General features: G+C 46.2%; 1 protein-coding gene across 1 annotated transcript in view; it reads right to left on the reverse strand.

Moving 5' to 3' along the window:
• The window catches only part of LOC134348259 (tubulin alpha chain-like), a 52,920-nt gene extending 41,887 nt beyond the window's left edge, over positions 1–11,033 (reverse strand). The window contains exon 1 of the mRNA XM_063051362.1: positions 10,877–11,033. Within this exon, the coding sequence (XP_062907432.1) occupies positions 10,877–10,879 (3 nt within the window). The 5' untranslated portion in view covers positions 10,880–11,033. The remainder of the gene's footprint in view (positions 1–10,876) is intronic.
• Positions 11,034–14,198: the final 3,165 nt, after the last annotated feature.

The following is a 14,198-nucleotide window of genomic DNA, read 5'->3' on the forward strand; positions in this document are numbered from 1 at the left end:
ATAGAAGTTTATCAAGCTCCTCCCTCAAAATTCAAATCTATAAATTCAAATGTTTAAAATCATGCAAATATTAGAATATTTTGCATAAGATTGATTTGTAATCTTTTGAGTTTATTGTTTTGAGATGGTGATGACAGTACCAAGAGCATATTCTTAAGGGCAATGGGAGATGGTCAGGTGGCTTGATACAGTTACATTACTGGACACCACAGACCTGGAACAGTGATCCAGAGATTAATGATGGACAGAATGGAAAAGCCTACAAAATGTAGTGGATTCAACTCAGTCTATCACAGGTAAAACCCTCCCCACCATTGAGCACATCTACATGCAGCACTGTCACAGGAGAGAAACATCCTTCATCAAGGACCCCCACCATCCAGCCCAAGCTCTCTTCTTGCTACTACCATTGGGAAGGAAGTAAAGGAGCTTTAGGTCCCACCTCACCAGATTCGAGAATATTTATACCCTACAACCATCAGGCTTTTGAACAGAGGGGATAACTTCACTCACCCCAGTGCTGAACAGTCCCACAATCTATGGACTCATCTGTATTCAATATTTATTGCTTATTATCATTTTATTCTTTCTTTGTATTTACTGTGAATGCCCACAATAAAATGAATCTCAGGGTAGTTTATGGTGACACATGGACATCGAATATAAATTTACTTTGAACATAAATAAATCTGACAGAAATAAAGCTCATTATGGTATTAGTAATCATGTCTTATGAGAACAGTTTGAGGTCTGGAGTAAACGAGGATGAAAGGTAACAGAAGTGTACATGATGTTAAGAGGCACAGACAGAGTGGGCAGACAGACACGTTCCCAGGGTGGAAATGGCCAATACAAGAGGGCATTATTTTAAGGTGACTGGAGGGAAGAATGGGGGTGGAAGGATGTCAGAATGGGGGGTGCGTGAATGCTCTGCCGGGGTGGTGATACATTAGCATTAGAAACATTTACGAGGTTCTTAGATAAACACATGGATGGTAGAAAAATGGTGGGCCACATAGGAGGGAAGGGTTAGATTGATCTTAGACTAGGTCAAAAGGTTGACATAACGTCAGAGCTGAAGGGCTTGTCCAGTGCTATATTCTGCGATCTATATTCAAACAACTTCCACTCCATCTCAGGGAAGGAGATAAGAGAAATTCAGTACTATCCAAAGACAGAACCTCAGACCATGAAGTGTTTCCAAATCCTGTCTGGATGCATCATGGCTAAGAATGGCAACTGCTCTGCTGAAACCCACAAAAAACTGCAGAGAACTGTGTACACAACCCAGCCCATCATACAAACCAGCCTCCCTTTTATTAACTTCATCTACACTAACCCCTGCCTCAGGAAAGCAGCAAGAATAATTAAGGACCCATCTACCCTCTTCTCTTGTGTTTATTACTGGATGGAAAAGCTTATGTTTTCATGACCTGAGGATATTCTAGGTTTTGTACAGTCCAAGATGTACTTACTCAAGTGTAGCAACCTCAATTAACACGAGGTGGCTGTAAATACTATTAAAGTTAGGGAAGGTTTCCTTATTAATCAACCCTTTCCTCCTCCAATCATGGAATGAACCTAACGAACCATTGTTACACTGCCTGCAGCTCAAATGCACCTTTCCAGGTTCAAGTTCATTGTCATCTGTCTGTATATATTATACAGCCAAACAAAAACATTCATCCAAACCACAGTGTGCCCACAGAATATATCACACACAGCACATACTGTAAACCAAAATATTACCACAAATGAGTTAATAAAATATAATCCAAAAAGCTTAAAAAGTGTGCAGCACAGGTAAACAGTAGACAGCTGGGTATCCTAGTGAGGAGCCCTCAGTGGTAGCAGTGTATTCAATAGTCTCACAGCCTGAGGGAAGGAGCTGTTACCCCGTTTGGTAGACCCTATTCTGCTGCTCCTGTACCTCCGTCCTGATGGTAGTGGGTCAAAGTGTCTCTTGATTGGATCTCTTGTATGTTAAAGATAACTACTTGATCTCCTAATCAGCACATCATGGCCCCTGCATCACACACAAAATGCTGGAGGAACTCAGCAGGTCAGGCAGCATCTACTGAAATGAACGAACAGTCGATGTTTCAGGCTGAGACCCTGCTTCAGGACTTGAAAGGAAGGGGGAAGACGCCAGAATAAAAAGATGGGGGGGCGGTGAAGGTGGATAGCTCGAAGGTGCCAGGTGAAGCCAGATGTGTGGGAAGGTAAAGGGCTGGAGAAAGGGGTGGGGGGGAAGGGAAGAGAACTGGGAGAAAAGTCACTGGAAGGAGAAATCAATGTTAATGCCATTAGGTTAGAGGCTACCTAGACAGAATACGAGGTTATGCTCCTCCACCCTGAGAGTGGCCTCCTCGTGGCAAAAGGGGAGGCAATGGGGATATGAATTAAAGTAGTTGGCCACAAGAAAATTCTGTTTTTGGTGGATGGAGTGGAGGTATTTGGCAAAGCAGTTATGTCATGTCTTAGCCATGTAGAGGAGGCTGCATCAGGAGCACCGGATATATTAGATGACCACACCAGATTCGCAGGTGAGCTGTGGCCTCACCTGGACGGACTGTTTGGGGCCCTGAACGGAGGTGAGGGAGGAAATGAACGGGCAGGTATAGCTGTCGCTTGCGGGGATATGGGCCAGGAGGGATGATTGGACAAGGGAAAGCAGAGAGTAGGTGGGGAGAGTAGATGTGTCCCAGTATACTATTTAAGGGTCTCACCCTGAAATAACAACTGTTTATTCCCCACCATAGTTGCTGCCTGAATTGCTGAGTTCCTCCAGCACTTTGTGCTTATTGTTCAGGATTTCCAACATCTGCAGAATCGCTTGTGTCTATGATTCGCTGCTCCACTGTAAAGTCTTGGAGGGATGCCTGCCTACTGAAGAAATTTAAATCTTCTCCTCAACGCAAGCTCCGTGGGACCCTCTCTCACCGCTCCCTGTGATTTCTGCTGTCACCCATCACCTGCCAGCTAGTACACTTCCCCTCCCACATCTTATTCTGGCATCTGCTGCACTTGAACTACCGTGTGCTGTTCTGATCACATGGTTGTATTGGAGAGAGTGCAGAGGAGATACACCAGAGTGTTACCTGGATTGAAGGTTTATGGGAAGAGATTTGATAAGCTGGGCTTGGTTCCCCAGCAGCTTCCGAGACTGACAGGTGACCTGACAGAAGTGTACAAGATGAAATAGGTGAAATGTTCAAGGGGAACCTGAGGGGCAACTCCTTCACTCAGAGGGTGGTGAGAGTGTGGAACAAGTTCCCAGCGGGAGTGGTAGATGAGGGTTCAATTGTAACATTGAAGAGAGGTCTAGTAGGTACATGGATGAGGAGGGGTATGGAGGGCTGTGGTCAGGAGACAGTTGGAGGGGGTTGGGCAGATGACCAGGCCAGCACCAAAAGATGGGCAGAAGGGACTGTAGTGTTCTATGAACAAGGTTTTGAAAACCATAGACAGCACAGAATGTCAAAAATATCTTTACCACTATAGTCGGGGTTGTCAGGAAATGTAGAGGAGGTTTCACCTAAAAGCAGAGCAGCAGAGATGATTCAGCAGTGAACAGGAGTTTTAGTAATACACCACAAAATAACAATCCACAAGAAGCTACAAGACAAGGGAGAACAGAACAGACATCCATGTAAACACTTGGCAGGGAGAGCGAAGGCTCGGAGCAACTGGTTTGATGAGTGAACAGAGAATGGAGTTAAATAGGCTGCAGGTGAATCCTATTAGCTGTCTGGAGACTGGGAGCTGTCTGCATTTGCGGGCTGGGAGGGCTCAGAGCTGGCAGGTCTGACAGGGTGTTAAAAAGCAAAAAGGTTTTAAGATGAGAGGGAGAGGTTCGGAAGGGAATCACAGGCAAGTTTTTAAAATCTTACACACTGAGAATGATTGATGTCAGGAAATCGCTGCCAGAGGAAGTGGCGCCTTCAGAAACAATCACAACGTTTAACAGACAACTAGAGAACAAGGCAGAGAAGAAAAAGTTGCCAAATGGGTGCACATCAAGGTACCCCCTGTATCTAATAAAGTGGCCACTGAGTGTCTGTTCCTGATCTTCTGCTGCTGTAGCCCATCCACTTCGAAATTTGACATGTTATGCATTGAGAGATGCTCTTCTGTACACCACTGTTGTAACATGTGGTGATTTGAGTTACTGTTGCCTTCCTGTTTATTTGACTATCTGACCATGCTCTTCTGATCTCTCCCAATAACAAAGTGTTTATGCCCACAGAACTGCCGTTTGCCCACTAAAAGTTTTTTTTTTAAAAACCATTCCCTGTAAACTCTAGAGACTGTTGTTCTTTAAAGTCCCAAGAGATCAGCAGTTTCTGAGAAACTCAACCCACCCTGTCTGGCACCAACAATCATTCCACAGTCAAAGTCACTCAGATCACATTTCTTCCCATTCTGATATTTGGTCTGAACAACATCTGAACCTCTTGACCATGTCTGCATGTTCTTCTGTACTGAGTTGCTACCACATGTTTGACTGGTTAGATTTTTGCATTTATGATCAGGGCACCTAATAAAGTGGCCACTGAATGTACATTAACGTGTATAGGAATTTGTAGTGTGTTGCCATGATTGTAACAAAAAACAACATTCAACGATTGTAAATAATTATATAAAATGACATTAATACTGATGAGAAAAGGGTTAGCATATGTGTAGTGGGCCAAAGGGCCTGATTCTGCACTGTAAAACTCTTTGACTGCAATGTGTTGTTTTGTGTGCGCTTCAGGCAATGGCCACAAGCTCACAAGTGGAAGTTAGGATTCTTACACAAAAGCGCTGGACACAGGCCAAGAGGAACAAGTCTAACCACTCACTCGTGACGTGCACAGATACTCCCCAGCATCCACACCACACAAGTACAATATCAACAAGTCCAAGTCTGGCTATCCTGCAGTCACTTGACACTCCAGAATCCTTCCACCATAGAACACAGAACAGCACTTGATAGAGCTGTTTAAGATGACAAGAGGTATGGATCTAGTGGACTGTGTCACTGCCAGAAGACTTTTTCTTCAGGGCAGAAGTAGCTCGTATGAGAGGGCATAATTTTAAGGTGATTGGAGAAAAGTATGGGAGGGGGTGGGGGAAGAACAGGGACATCAGGGGGAGATTTGTCCCCTGTTTTACAGAGTGGCAAGTATGTGGAATGCACTGTTGGGGTGCCGGAAGAGGCAGATACATCAGGGACATTAAAGAAATTCTTAGGTAGGCACATGGATGAAAGAAAAACAGAGGGCTATGTGGGAGTGAAGGGTTAGATTGATCTCCAAGCAGGTTAAAAGGCCTGCACAACACTGTCAGCCAAAAAGCCTGCACTGTGTAAGGAGCATTTGACGGCTCTGGGCATGCCACAGTTGGTGTTTAGAAGAATTGTGGGGTGGGGGGGGAAGAGATTCATTGAGATCCATCAAATATTGAAAGGCCTATCTAGAGTGGAAGTGCAGAGGGTATTTCCAATTGTGGGAGGAGTTTAGGACCAGAGGGCACAGCCTTAGATAGAAGGACATCTCTTCAGAACAGAGACGAGGAGGAATTTCTTTAGCCAGTTGATGATGAATCTGTGGATTAATGCCACAGACAGCAGTGGAGGCAAGTCATTGGGTATATTCAAATTGGTGGATACAAGTTCTTGATAAGTAAGGGCATCAAAAGTTAGGGGAGAAGGCAGGAGGATGGGGTTGAGAGGGAAAATAAATCAGCAAAGGTTAAATGGCAAAGCAGGCTCATGGATTGAATTGCCTAACCCGTGTTTTGTGGTTTTATGGTTGTCCTGCTTTGGACCAATCACCAGGGGTTGTTGGTGTGCTCCAGGCTCCAACACACCACCTCCCCCAATTTTTAGTTGATTACGTTCACCTGTGTCTTGTTTCAGTTATCACTGCACCTCTATCTTGGTTTGTTTCTCTATTTAAGTTCCCTCTGTTTCATTTGCCTTTGCTCAGTCTTGAGTTTACCTACTTTGTCTGCAGTGATTTCTGAGTTCCCTGCAAACCAATCCTCTAGCAAACATTCTTTGTTCAACTCCATCCTTGTCTCTCGTCTCCTTTGTGCTTGGGTCCAGCTGGTCTACATGTCTTCTGGTAATAATAGGCATCCGTTAGTCTCGTGAGACTATGGATTTGCACCTTGGAAGGTTTCCAGGACGCAGGCCTGGGCAAGGTTGTATGGAAGACCGGCAGTTGCCCATGATGCACGCCTCCCCTCTCCACACCACCGATGTTGTCGAAGAGAAGGGCATTAGGACCCATACAACTCGGCACTGGTGTCGTCGCAGAGCAATGTGTGGTTAAGTGCCTTGCTCAAGGACACACACGCTGCCTCAGCTGAGGCTCGAACTAGCGACCTTCAAATCATTAGACAAACGCCTTAACCACTTGGCCACGTGCCAACGCTTCTGATAGTCCACAGGTAAATGCTACTGAACTTTGCCTTAACTGACCCAGTTGAAAGCTAGCCTGGCAACTAACCCTTGTTACAGTCTTGTGCCCCCTCATCTAAGGTCCAAAGAAGATTTCCAAGAATTTTCCTGGGAATGAGTGGGTTAACATACAAGGAGCATTTGCTAGCTCTGGGCCTGTACTCACCAGAGTTTAGAAAAATGAGGGGGGAATCTCACTGAAGCCTATTGAATATTGAAAGGCCTAGATAGAGTGGACAAGGAGAGTATAATTGGGGAGTCAAGGACCAGAGGGCACAGCCTCAGAATAGAAGGGCATCTCGATAGAACAGATGAGGAGGAGTTTCTTTAGCAAGAGGGTGGTGAATCTGTGGAGGCCCAAGTCATTGGGTATATTTAAAGCAGAGGTTGATAGGTTCTTGGTTGGTAATGACACTAAATGTTGTGGTGAGAATAGGGTTGAGGGGGAATAAAGCACCCATGATCAAATGGCAGGGCAGACTCGGGGCCTGAATTCTGCTCCTATGTTTTATGGCTTTCCAAGGCACAAGGCTGGAGTGCAAACAGCGCAAGTCCATGGGACTAGGTAGAATAACAGTTTGGTACAATCTAGTTGGGCTGGAGGGCCTGCTTCTGTGTTGTAGTGCTCAAGGACTACCTGCATTCTCCAGAAGGTGCAGTACCAATAACATCAGCATCCAAAGCAAAGCTAGTTTATTATCCCATCCACCAGCAAGACATTCACTAACTTCACCAGCATTTCACACAGTCTGCAGTTACTGGTATGGGTTACCCCTCAGCCCCTCTGGTACCACCCTCTCCCACCAAGCATTATACATTTTATTTGTCACACGTACATTGAAGCAGTGAAATGCAACATTTGCATCAATGACCAACACAGTCCCGAAGATGTACCGGGGCAGCCTACAAGTGTTGCCATGCTTCCAGCATCAACATAGTATACCCACAACTCACTAATCCTAGCCCTTACTTTAGGATGTGGGTGGAAAGCAGAGCACCCTGGGGAAACCCACACTGTCATGTAGAGGATGTACAACTCACTACAGACAGTGGTCAGATTTGACCCCCCCCCCAAACACTGGCACTACAAAGCATTAAGCTAACTGCTACACTAATGTGCCCCCCTCCTCTACTCCCATCCCCACCCCCTTTCCAGGTACAGTGGACAGGGTGAAGAGATTTTTTGGCATGCTGGCCTTCATCATTCAGGACATTTAGTAACACACACAAAATACTGGAGGAATTCAGCAAGTCAGGCGGCATCTATGGAGGGGAATAAACAATCAACATTTCCGGCCAGAACCCTCTATCAGGACTCCTGTGTTTCGGACACTAAGTATAGGAGTTGCAAGGTTATGTTGGAGTTGTGCAGGCGATTGGTGAGCCAGCATTCGGAATATTGTGTCCAGTTATGCTCGCCCTGCGATGACAATGAGCTAGAAAGTGTACAGAGGAAACTCATGAAGATGTTGTCCGAAAGTGAGATACCGAGTTATGGAGAGAGTTGAACAAGCTGGGATTTGATTCATTGGAACTTAGGAGAATAAGGGCGAATGAGGAGTATAGATAGGGTGAATGCACGCAGTGTTTTTCCCAGGGTTTGGCAATCAAAAACTAGAGGGCATGAATTTAAGGGGAGAGGAGAGAGATTTAATAGAAACCTGAGGAGCAACTTCATAATTCAGAGTGTTTAGTATATGGATCGAGTTGCCAGAGGAAGTGGTTGAGACACAGGCAATAACAGTTAAAAGGCACTTGAACAGGTACATGGATAGGAAAGGTTTAGAGGGATATGGGCCAAATGGAACTGGCTTAGATGGGCATCATACCCTCTGTATGAATCAACAAGCTTCAAAACCTTCCTTTGCAACTGGATTCTTGATGTCCTCATCAGAAGACTAGTCAGTGTGGATCAGAAATAACATCTCCTCTTCACTGACAATTAACACTGGCGCACCTCAAGGATGCATGCTTAGCCCACTGCTTTACTCTCGACTATGTGGCTAGACACAGCTCAAACACCATCTACAAATTCTGACAATTATTGTTGGTGACGAGGCACCGTACAGGAGTGAGGTAGGTAGATCAGCTGGTTGAGCTGAGTCGCAACAACAACTTGTACTCAGCACCAACAACACCAAAGAACTGATTGTGAACTTCCAGGAAAAGGAAGTGGAGGAACTAACACCTTTCCTCAGAGGGATCGGCAGTGGAAAGAGTGAACAGTTTCAAACTCCTGGGTGTCATCATCTCTGAAGGTCTATCCTGGGCCCAACACATTGGTGCAATTACCAAAGAAGGCACGGCAAAGACTATATTACATTAGCAGTTTGAGGAGATTTGGTATGTCACCAAAGACATACCAAATGTACCGTGGAGAGCATTCTAACTGGTCACATCACCATCTGGTCTGGAGGGGCCACCAGACAGGACTGGAAAAAGCTGCAGGAAGATGCAAACTCTGTCGGCTCCATCATGGGAACTAGCCTCCCCAGCATCGAGGACACATTCAAAAAGAGACGCCTCAGAAAACGTGGATCCATCATTCATGAACCCCATCTCCCAGCAGGACATGCTCTCTTCTCATTTCTACCATCAAGGAGGAGGTACAGAGCCTGAAGATATTCAGAGATACCACTCAGGCCTAGGGGGCCTATTTAGAGATGCCATGTGGAAAAGGCCCTTCCATCCCTCTCAGCTGCAGCTCCCCTCAACCCCCTACTTAACACTAGCCTGGTAACAGGACAATTTACAATGACCAATTAACCTACTAACCGGTCTGTTTTTGGACTGTGGGAGGAGACCAGAGCAGCCGGAGGAAACCCACACACACGCGGGAAGGATGTACAAATTTTCATACAGAGGAAGCCGAAATTGAATGCCAAAGCCTGATACTCCGCAGTGTAATAGCATCACACTAACTGCATGGTGCCCAAAGAACTTAATATACTTTTTTTTTCTTATTGCAATTTATAGGTTTTTTTTAAATTACGTAGCGCGCTGTATTGTTGTCCCTAAACACCACATTTCACAGTCTGTGCCGATGATATCAAACCAGATTCGGATTTATTTTGGCCAGTATAGGCTAGTTGGGCCAAAGGGCCAGTTTCTGTGCTATATGACTCTATCAGCCGATGTAAGAGAGACTGCACCGGTTCACGGAGGGAGCCGTGTCCCACCTTAGTGATGTGCTTTGCTTGTGAATTGGGGTTTGAAATTAAACAAAACAGCATTTTGGGTGGTGCCTAGGGAGAACCCAGGCTCCGGCGTTCCCAGGAGGTTTGATGGGCGCCTCCGAACAGCGGACCAGACGGGAGTCCGGAGATCGCTCGCCTGAGCCCTCACGCAGTCACCTGCTTCGGTCGGCGCTACGACGGACGCAGGGGCCAAGGCGTAGCTCCGACTCAGAGTAAAGCCGGGTCTCGACACCTGCAACGCCAGCGGGACCCTCCCGGTGACGAGCGCTCAGCCCGAAATGGAACCCGGGACGGGGAGGCAGACAGCTCGCCCTCGCCCTCCCCACGCCGTGACTCCGAGCGGGCTCTGCTCACCACCCCACATCTATTCCAGTAACTGAGTGACATGTTTTTTTGGAAGAGGGTGTGAGGTCAGGTGGACGGAATCGGCCAACCTCCCATCCCGGGAATATACTGTACATATCACTTCCAGAAAATACAGGGCTACCGCATCGGCTACAAGTCGCCCCTCCCGGGGATGGGGGAATGGAGGGGTGGTTGTGGAGCTGAAAGGCCCGGAGAGGTGCCACCGGCGAAGGTGTAAATTACGCAACGCGGGGGCTGTCAATTTCAGGCTGATTACGTGTCACTTTCACCCAGCCCCATCCGTGTGACTGTCCGCCCTCGCTGTCTTATATAAAATGCATTTACGTCCACTGCGAATATTTTCCCCATGCGGATTAATTCATTATTTATTTAAATCAACAGCGACATTTTCGACACGTCTTTAAAACTCTTATTTCCCGCCGTGTTTAACCACACAACTTCATTTGACCAAAACATTCATGACACCGGTGTTTTTTTAAAAACATAGAGCAGTACAGTACAGTCAGGCCCTTCGGCCCACAATGCTGTACCGAACCAAATAAAATAGTAATCAAATGGCCAACTAAACTAATCCCTTTGCCTGCACAATGTCCATATCCTTTCATCTTTTTCCACTTTCATGTGTCTTATCCGAAGTCCCTGCAGTATCGGTTTCCACCAGCACCCCAGGCTGCGCATTGCAGGCACCCGCCACTCTGTGTAAAAAAAACTTGCCCTCGCATTTCCTTCTAAATTAGCCGCTCTCACCTCAAATGCATATCCTCTGATATTAGACATTTGGACCCTTTAAACCCCCCTCCTGTCCTGTAGGATTGTTTAAAGCAATTTAGCAGAAAGATTTTGTAAAGTTCCCGCGACTCACCATGCTTGGATTGATCTGCGGTGCGGGATTTGAGGTGGCGGCTCTTTCGCTCCTTTTGGTCTCACACTCAGAACCAGTGACGCGTCCGGGTGAGCGCTGACTTAGCTGCGCCCGCACCGCCGCCTGTCGCTTTTAAGGCTGCGACTGGCACCAGGGCAGAGAGAGAGAGAGAGAGGGCGGAGTCCCCTGTTCCACACCGCCCACCATTCACCGGGCTCCCCCCTGCCTCAGATGTACCGGTCATTCCCACCTCTGCTTCGGGGCGAGGGTCAGAAGGAGTCAGAAGACACTGCGGATACTGGCATCTAGAGCAGCACACAATCTGCTGGTAACACACATAAAATGCCGGAGGAACTCAGCAGGTCAGGCTGCATCTATGCAGGGGTATAAACAGTCGACAGCTTTAGCATCTGCAGAATCTCTGACAATCTGCTAATAAATTGGTTTAGTATTGTCACGTGTACTGAGATACAGTGAAAAGCTTGTCTTGCATACTGTTTATACCGATCCGATCATTACACAGTGCATTGAGCTGCAAGATAAAACAATAGCGGGGTGCAGAATAAAAAGTTCCAGAGAAAGTGCAGTGCAGGTAGACAGTGAGGTGAAAGGTCAGGAAAATGCACTGCAGGTAGACAGTGAGGTGAAAGGTCAGGAAAATGCAGTGCAGGTAGACAGTGAGGTGAAAGGTCAGGAAAATGCAGTGCAGGTAGACAGTGAGGTGAAAGGTCAGGAAATGCAGTGCAGGTAGACAGTGAGGTGGGGGAACGCTGCAGGATGAACAACATCTGCGGGGAGGGGAAGGATCGCAATTAATGGAGAGTATGGTTAGAGAAAGCTTTTCATTTGAACAGAATTCGATAGAGTGGACATGGAGAGTAGATGTGGTGAACGAACTACCGTGGAGTGGATGTGGAGTGGACATGTTGAACTAGATAGCATAGAGTGGACATGGAGAGGACGTGGAAAGGACATAGAGTAGATGTGACAACCAAGATAGCATCGAGTGGACATGAAGAGGATGTTTCCATGAATAGTACAGCACAGGACAAGTCCTTCGGTTTATGACACTGTGCTGACTTTTAACCTACTCCAAGATCGATCTAACCCTTCCCTCAATTTCTCTTTCATCCATGTACCTATCTAAGAGTTTCTTAAATAACCCTCATGTATCTGCCTCTACCACCAGTACTTGCAGCATGTTCCATGCACCTAGCAGTCTCTGTGTAAAAAAAAAATTCCTCTGACATCTCAGTTCCACCCTGGGGAAAGGGTATTGGTTGTCCAATCCATCTATGCCTCTTACCATTGTCTACACCTCAATCAGATCAATGTTGGAGAGTTGTAGTAGAGTCTGGGACCAACGGGCACAACCTCAGAATAAAGGGATGTTTCTTTGGAACAGAAATGAGGGGAACTTTCTTCAGCCAGAGGGTGGTAAATTTGTGGAATTCATTGCCACAGATGGTTATGGTGGGCAAGTCATTAGGGGCATTTAAGCAGAGATTGATAAAAGTTTATGCTTAAAAGGGGTTAGTGGGAGAATGGGGTTGACAAAAATAGGCCATGATTGAATAGTAGAGCAGACTTGATAGGCCAAATGGCCTAATTCTGCTCCTAACTCATACAGTCTTATAACTCACCAAGTAGGATTAATCTTAAATGAACAATGCCCTCAAAAGAAAATCTTACCAGCCGATAAAGATGAGCTTGTAATTCCACAGCCTACCTCATTGTGGCCCTTGCACTTAGCATAGATGACTGGCAAAGAATACAGCGGGATATAGATTGGTTGCAGATATGGGTGGAGAAATGGCAGATGGAGTTTAACCTAGCCAAGTATGAAGTGTTGTACCTTGGTAGGTCCAAATGTGGAAAGACAGGACACTGTTCCTTACCAGTGCTGATGAGCAGAGGGGTCATGGGGTCCCTGAAAGTGGCTACACAGGTCCATAAGATGGTTACGAAGACTTATGGAATGCTCGCCTTTATTAGTCCAGGCACTGAGTTCAAAAGTCAGGAAGTTATGTTGCAGCTTTATAAAACTGTAGTTAGGCCGCATCTGGAGTACTGCATACAGTTCTGGACTCCCCATTATAGGAAGAAACATAGAAAACCTACAACACAATACAGGCCCTTCGGCCCACAATTCTGTGCTGAACATGTACTTTAGAAATTTCCTTGGGTTACCCATAGCCTTTTATTTTTCTAAGCTCCATGTACCTAACCAGGAGTCTCTTAAAAGACCTTGTTGTATCCACCTCCACCACTGTCGCTGGCAGCCCATTCCACGCTCTCACCACTTTCTGTGTAAAAAACTTACCCCTGACATCTCCTCTGTACCTTCTTCCAAGCACCTTAAAACTGTGTCCTCTCGTGTTAGCCATTTCAGCCCTGGGAAAAAGCCTCTGACTATCCACACAATCAATGCCTCTCATCATCTTATACACCTCTATCAGGTCACCTCTCATCCTCCGTTGCTCCAAGGAGAAAAGGCCAAGTTCACTCAATCTATTCTCATAAGGCATGCTCGCCAATCCAGGCAAAATCCTTGTAAATCTCCTTTGCACCCTTTCTATAGTTTCCACATCCTTCCTGTAGTGAGGTGACCAGAACTGAGCACAGTACTCCAAGTGGGGTCAGACCAGGGTCCTATATAGTTGCAACATTACCTCTCGGCTCCTAAACTCAATCCCACAATTGATGAAGGACAATGCACCATATGCCTTCTTTACCACACAGTCAACCTGCGCAGCAGCTTTGAGTCCTATGGACTCGGACCCCAAGATCCCTCTGATCCTCCACGCTGCCAAGACTCTTACCATTAATACTATATTCTGCCATCATATTTGACCTACCAAAATGAACCACTTTCCTGGGTTGAACTCCATCTGCCGCTTCTCAGCCCAGTTTTGAATCCTATCAATGTCCCACTGTAATCTCTGACAGCCCTCCACACTATCCACAACACCCCCAACCTTTGTGTCATTAGCAAATTTACTAATCCATCCTTCCACTTCCTCATCCAGGTTATTTATAAAAATCACGAAGAGTACAGGTCCCAGAACAGATCCCTGAAGCACATCACTGGTCATTGACCTCCATGCAGAATATGACCCATCTACGACCACTCTTTGCCTTCTGTGGGCAAGCCAGTTCTGGATCCACAAAGCAATGTCCCCTTGGATCCCATGCCACCTTACTTTCTCAATAAGCTTTGCATGGGGCACCTTATTAAGTGCCTTGCTGAAATCCATATACACTACACCTACTACTCTACCTTCAATAATGTGTTTAGTGACATCCTCAAAAAATTCGATCA

This window comes from Mobula hypostoma, chromosome 6, assembly GCF_963921235.1.
Source record: "Mobula hypostoma chromosome 6, sMobHyp1.1, whole genome shotgun sequence".
Lineage (NCBI taxonomy): Eukaryota > Metazoa > Chordata > Chondrichthyes > Myliobatiformes > Myliobatidae > Mobula > Mobula hypostoma.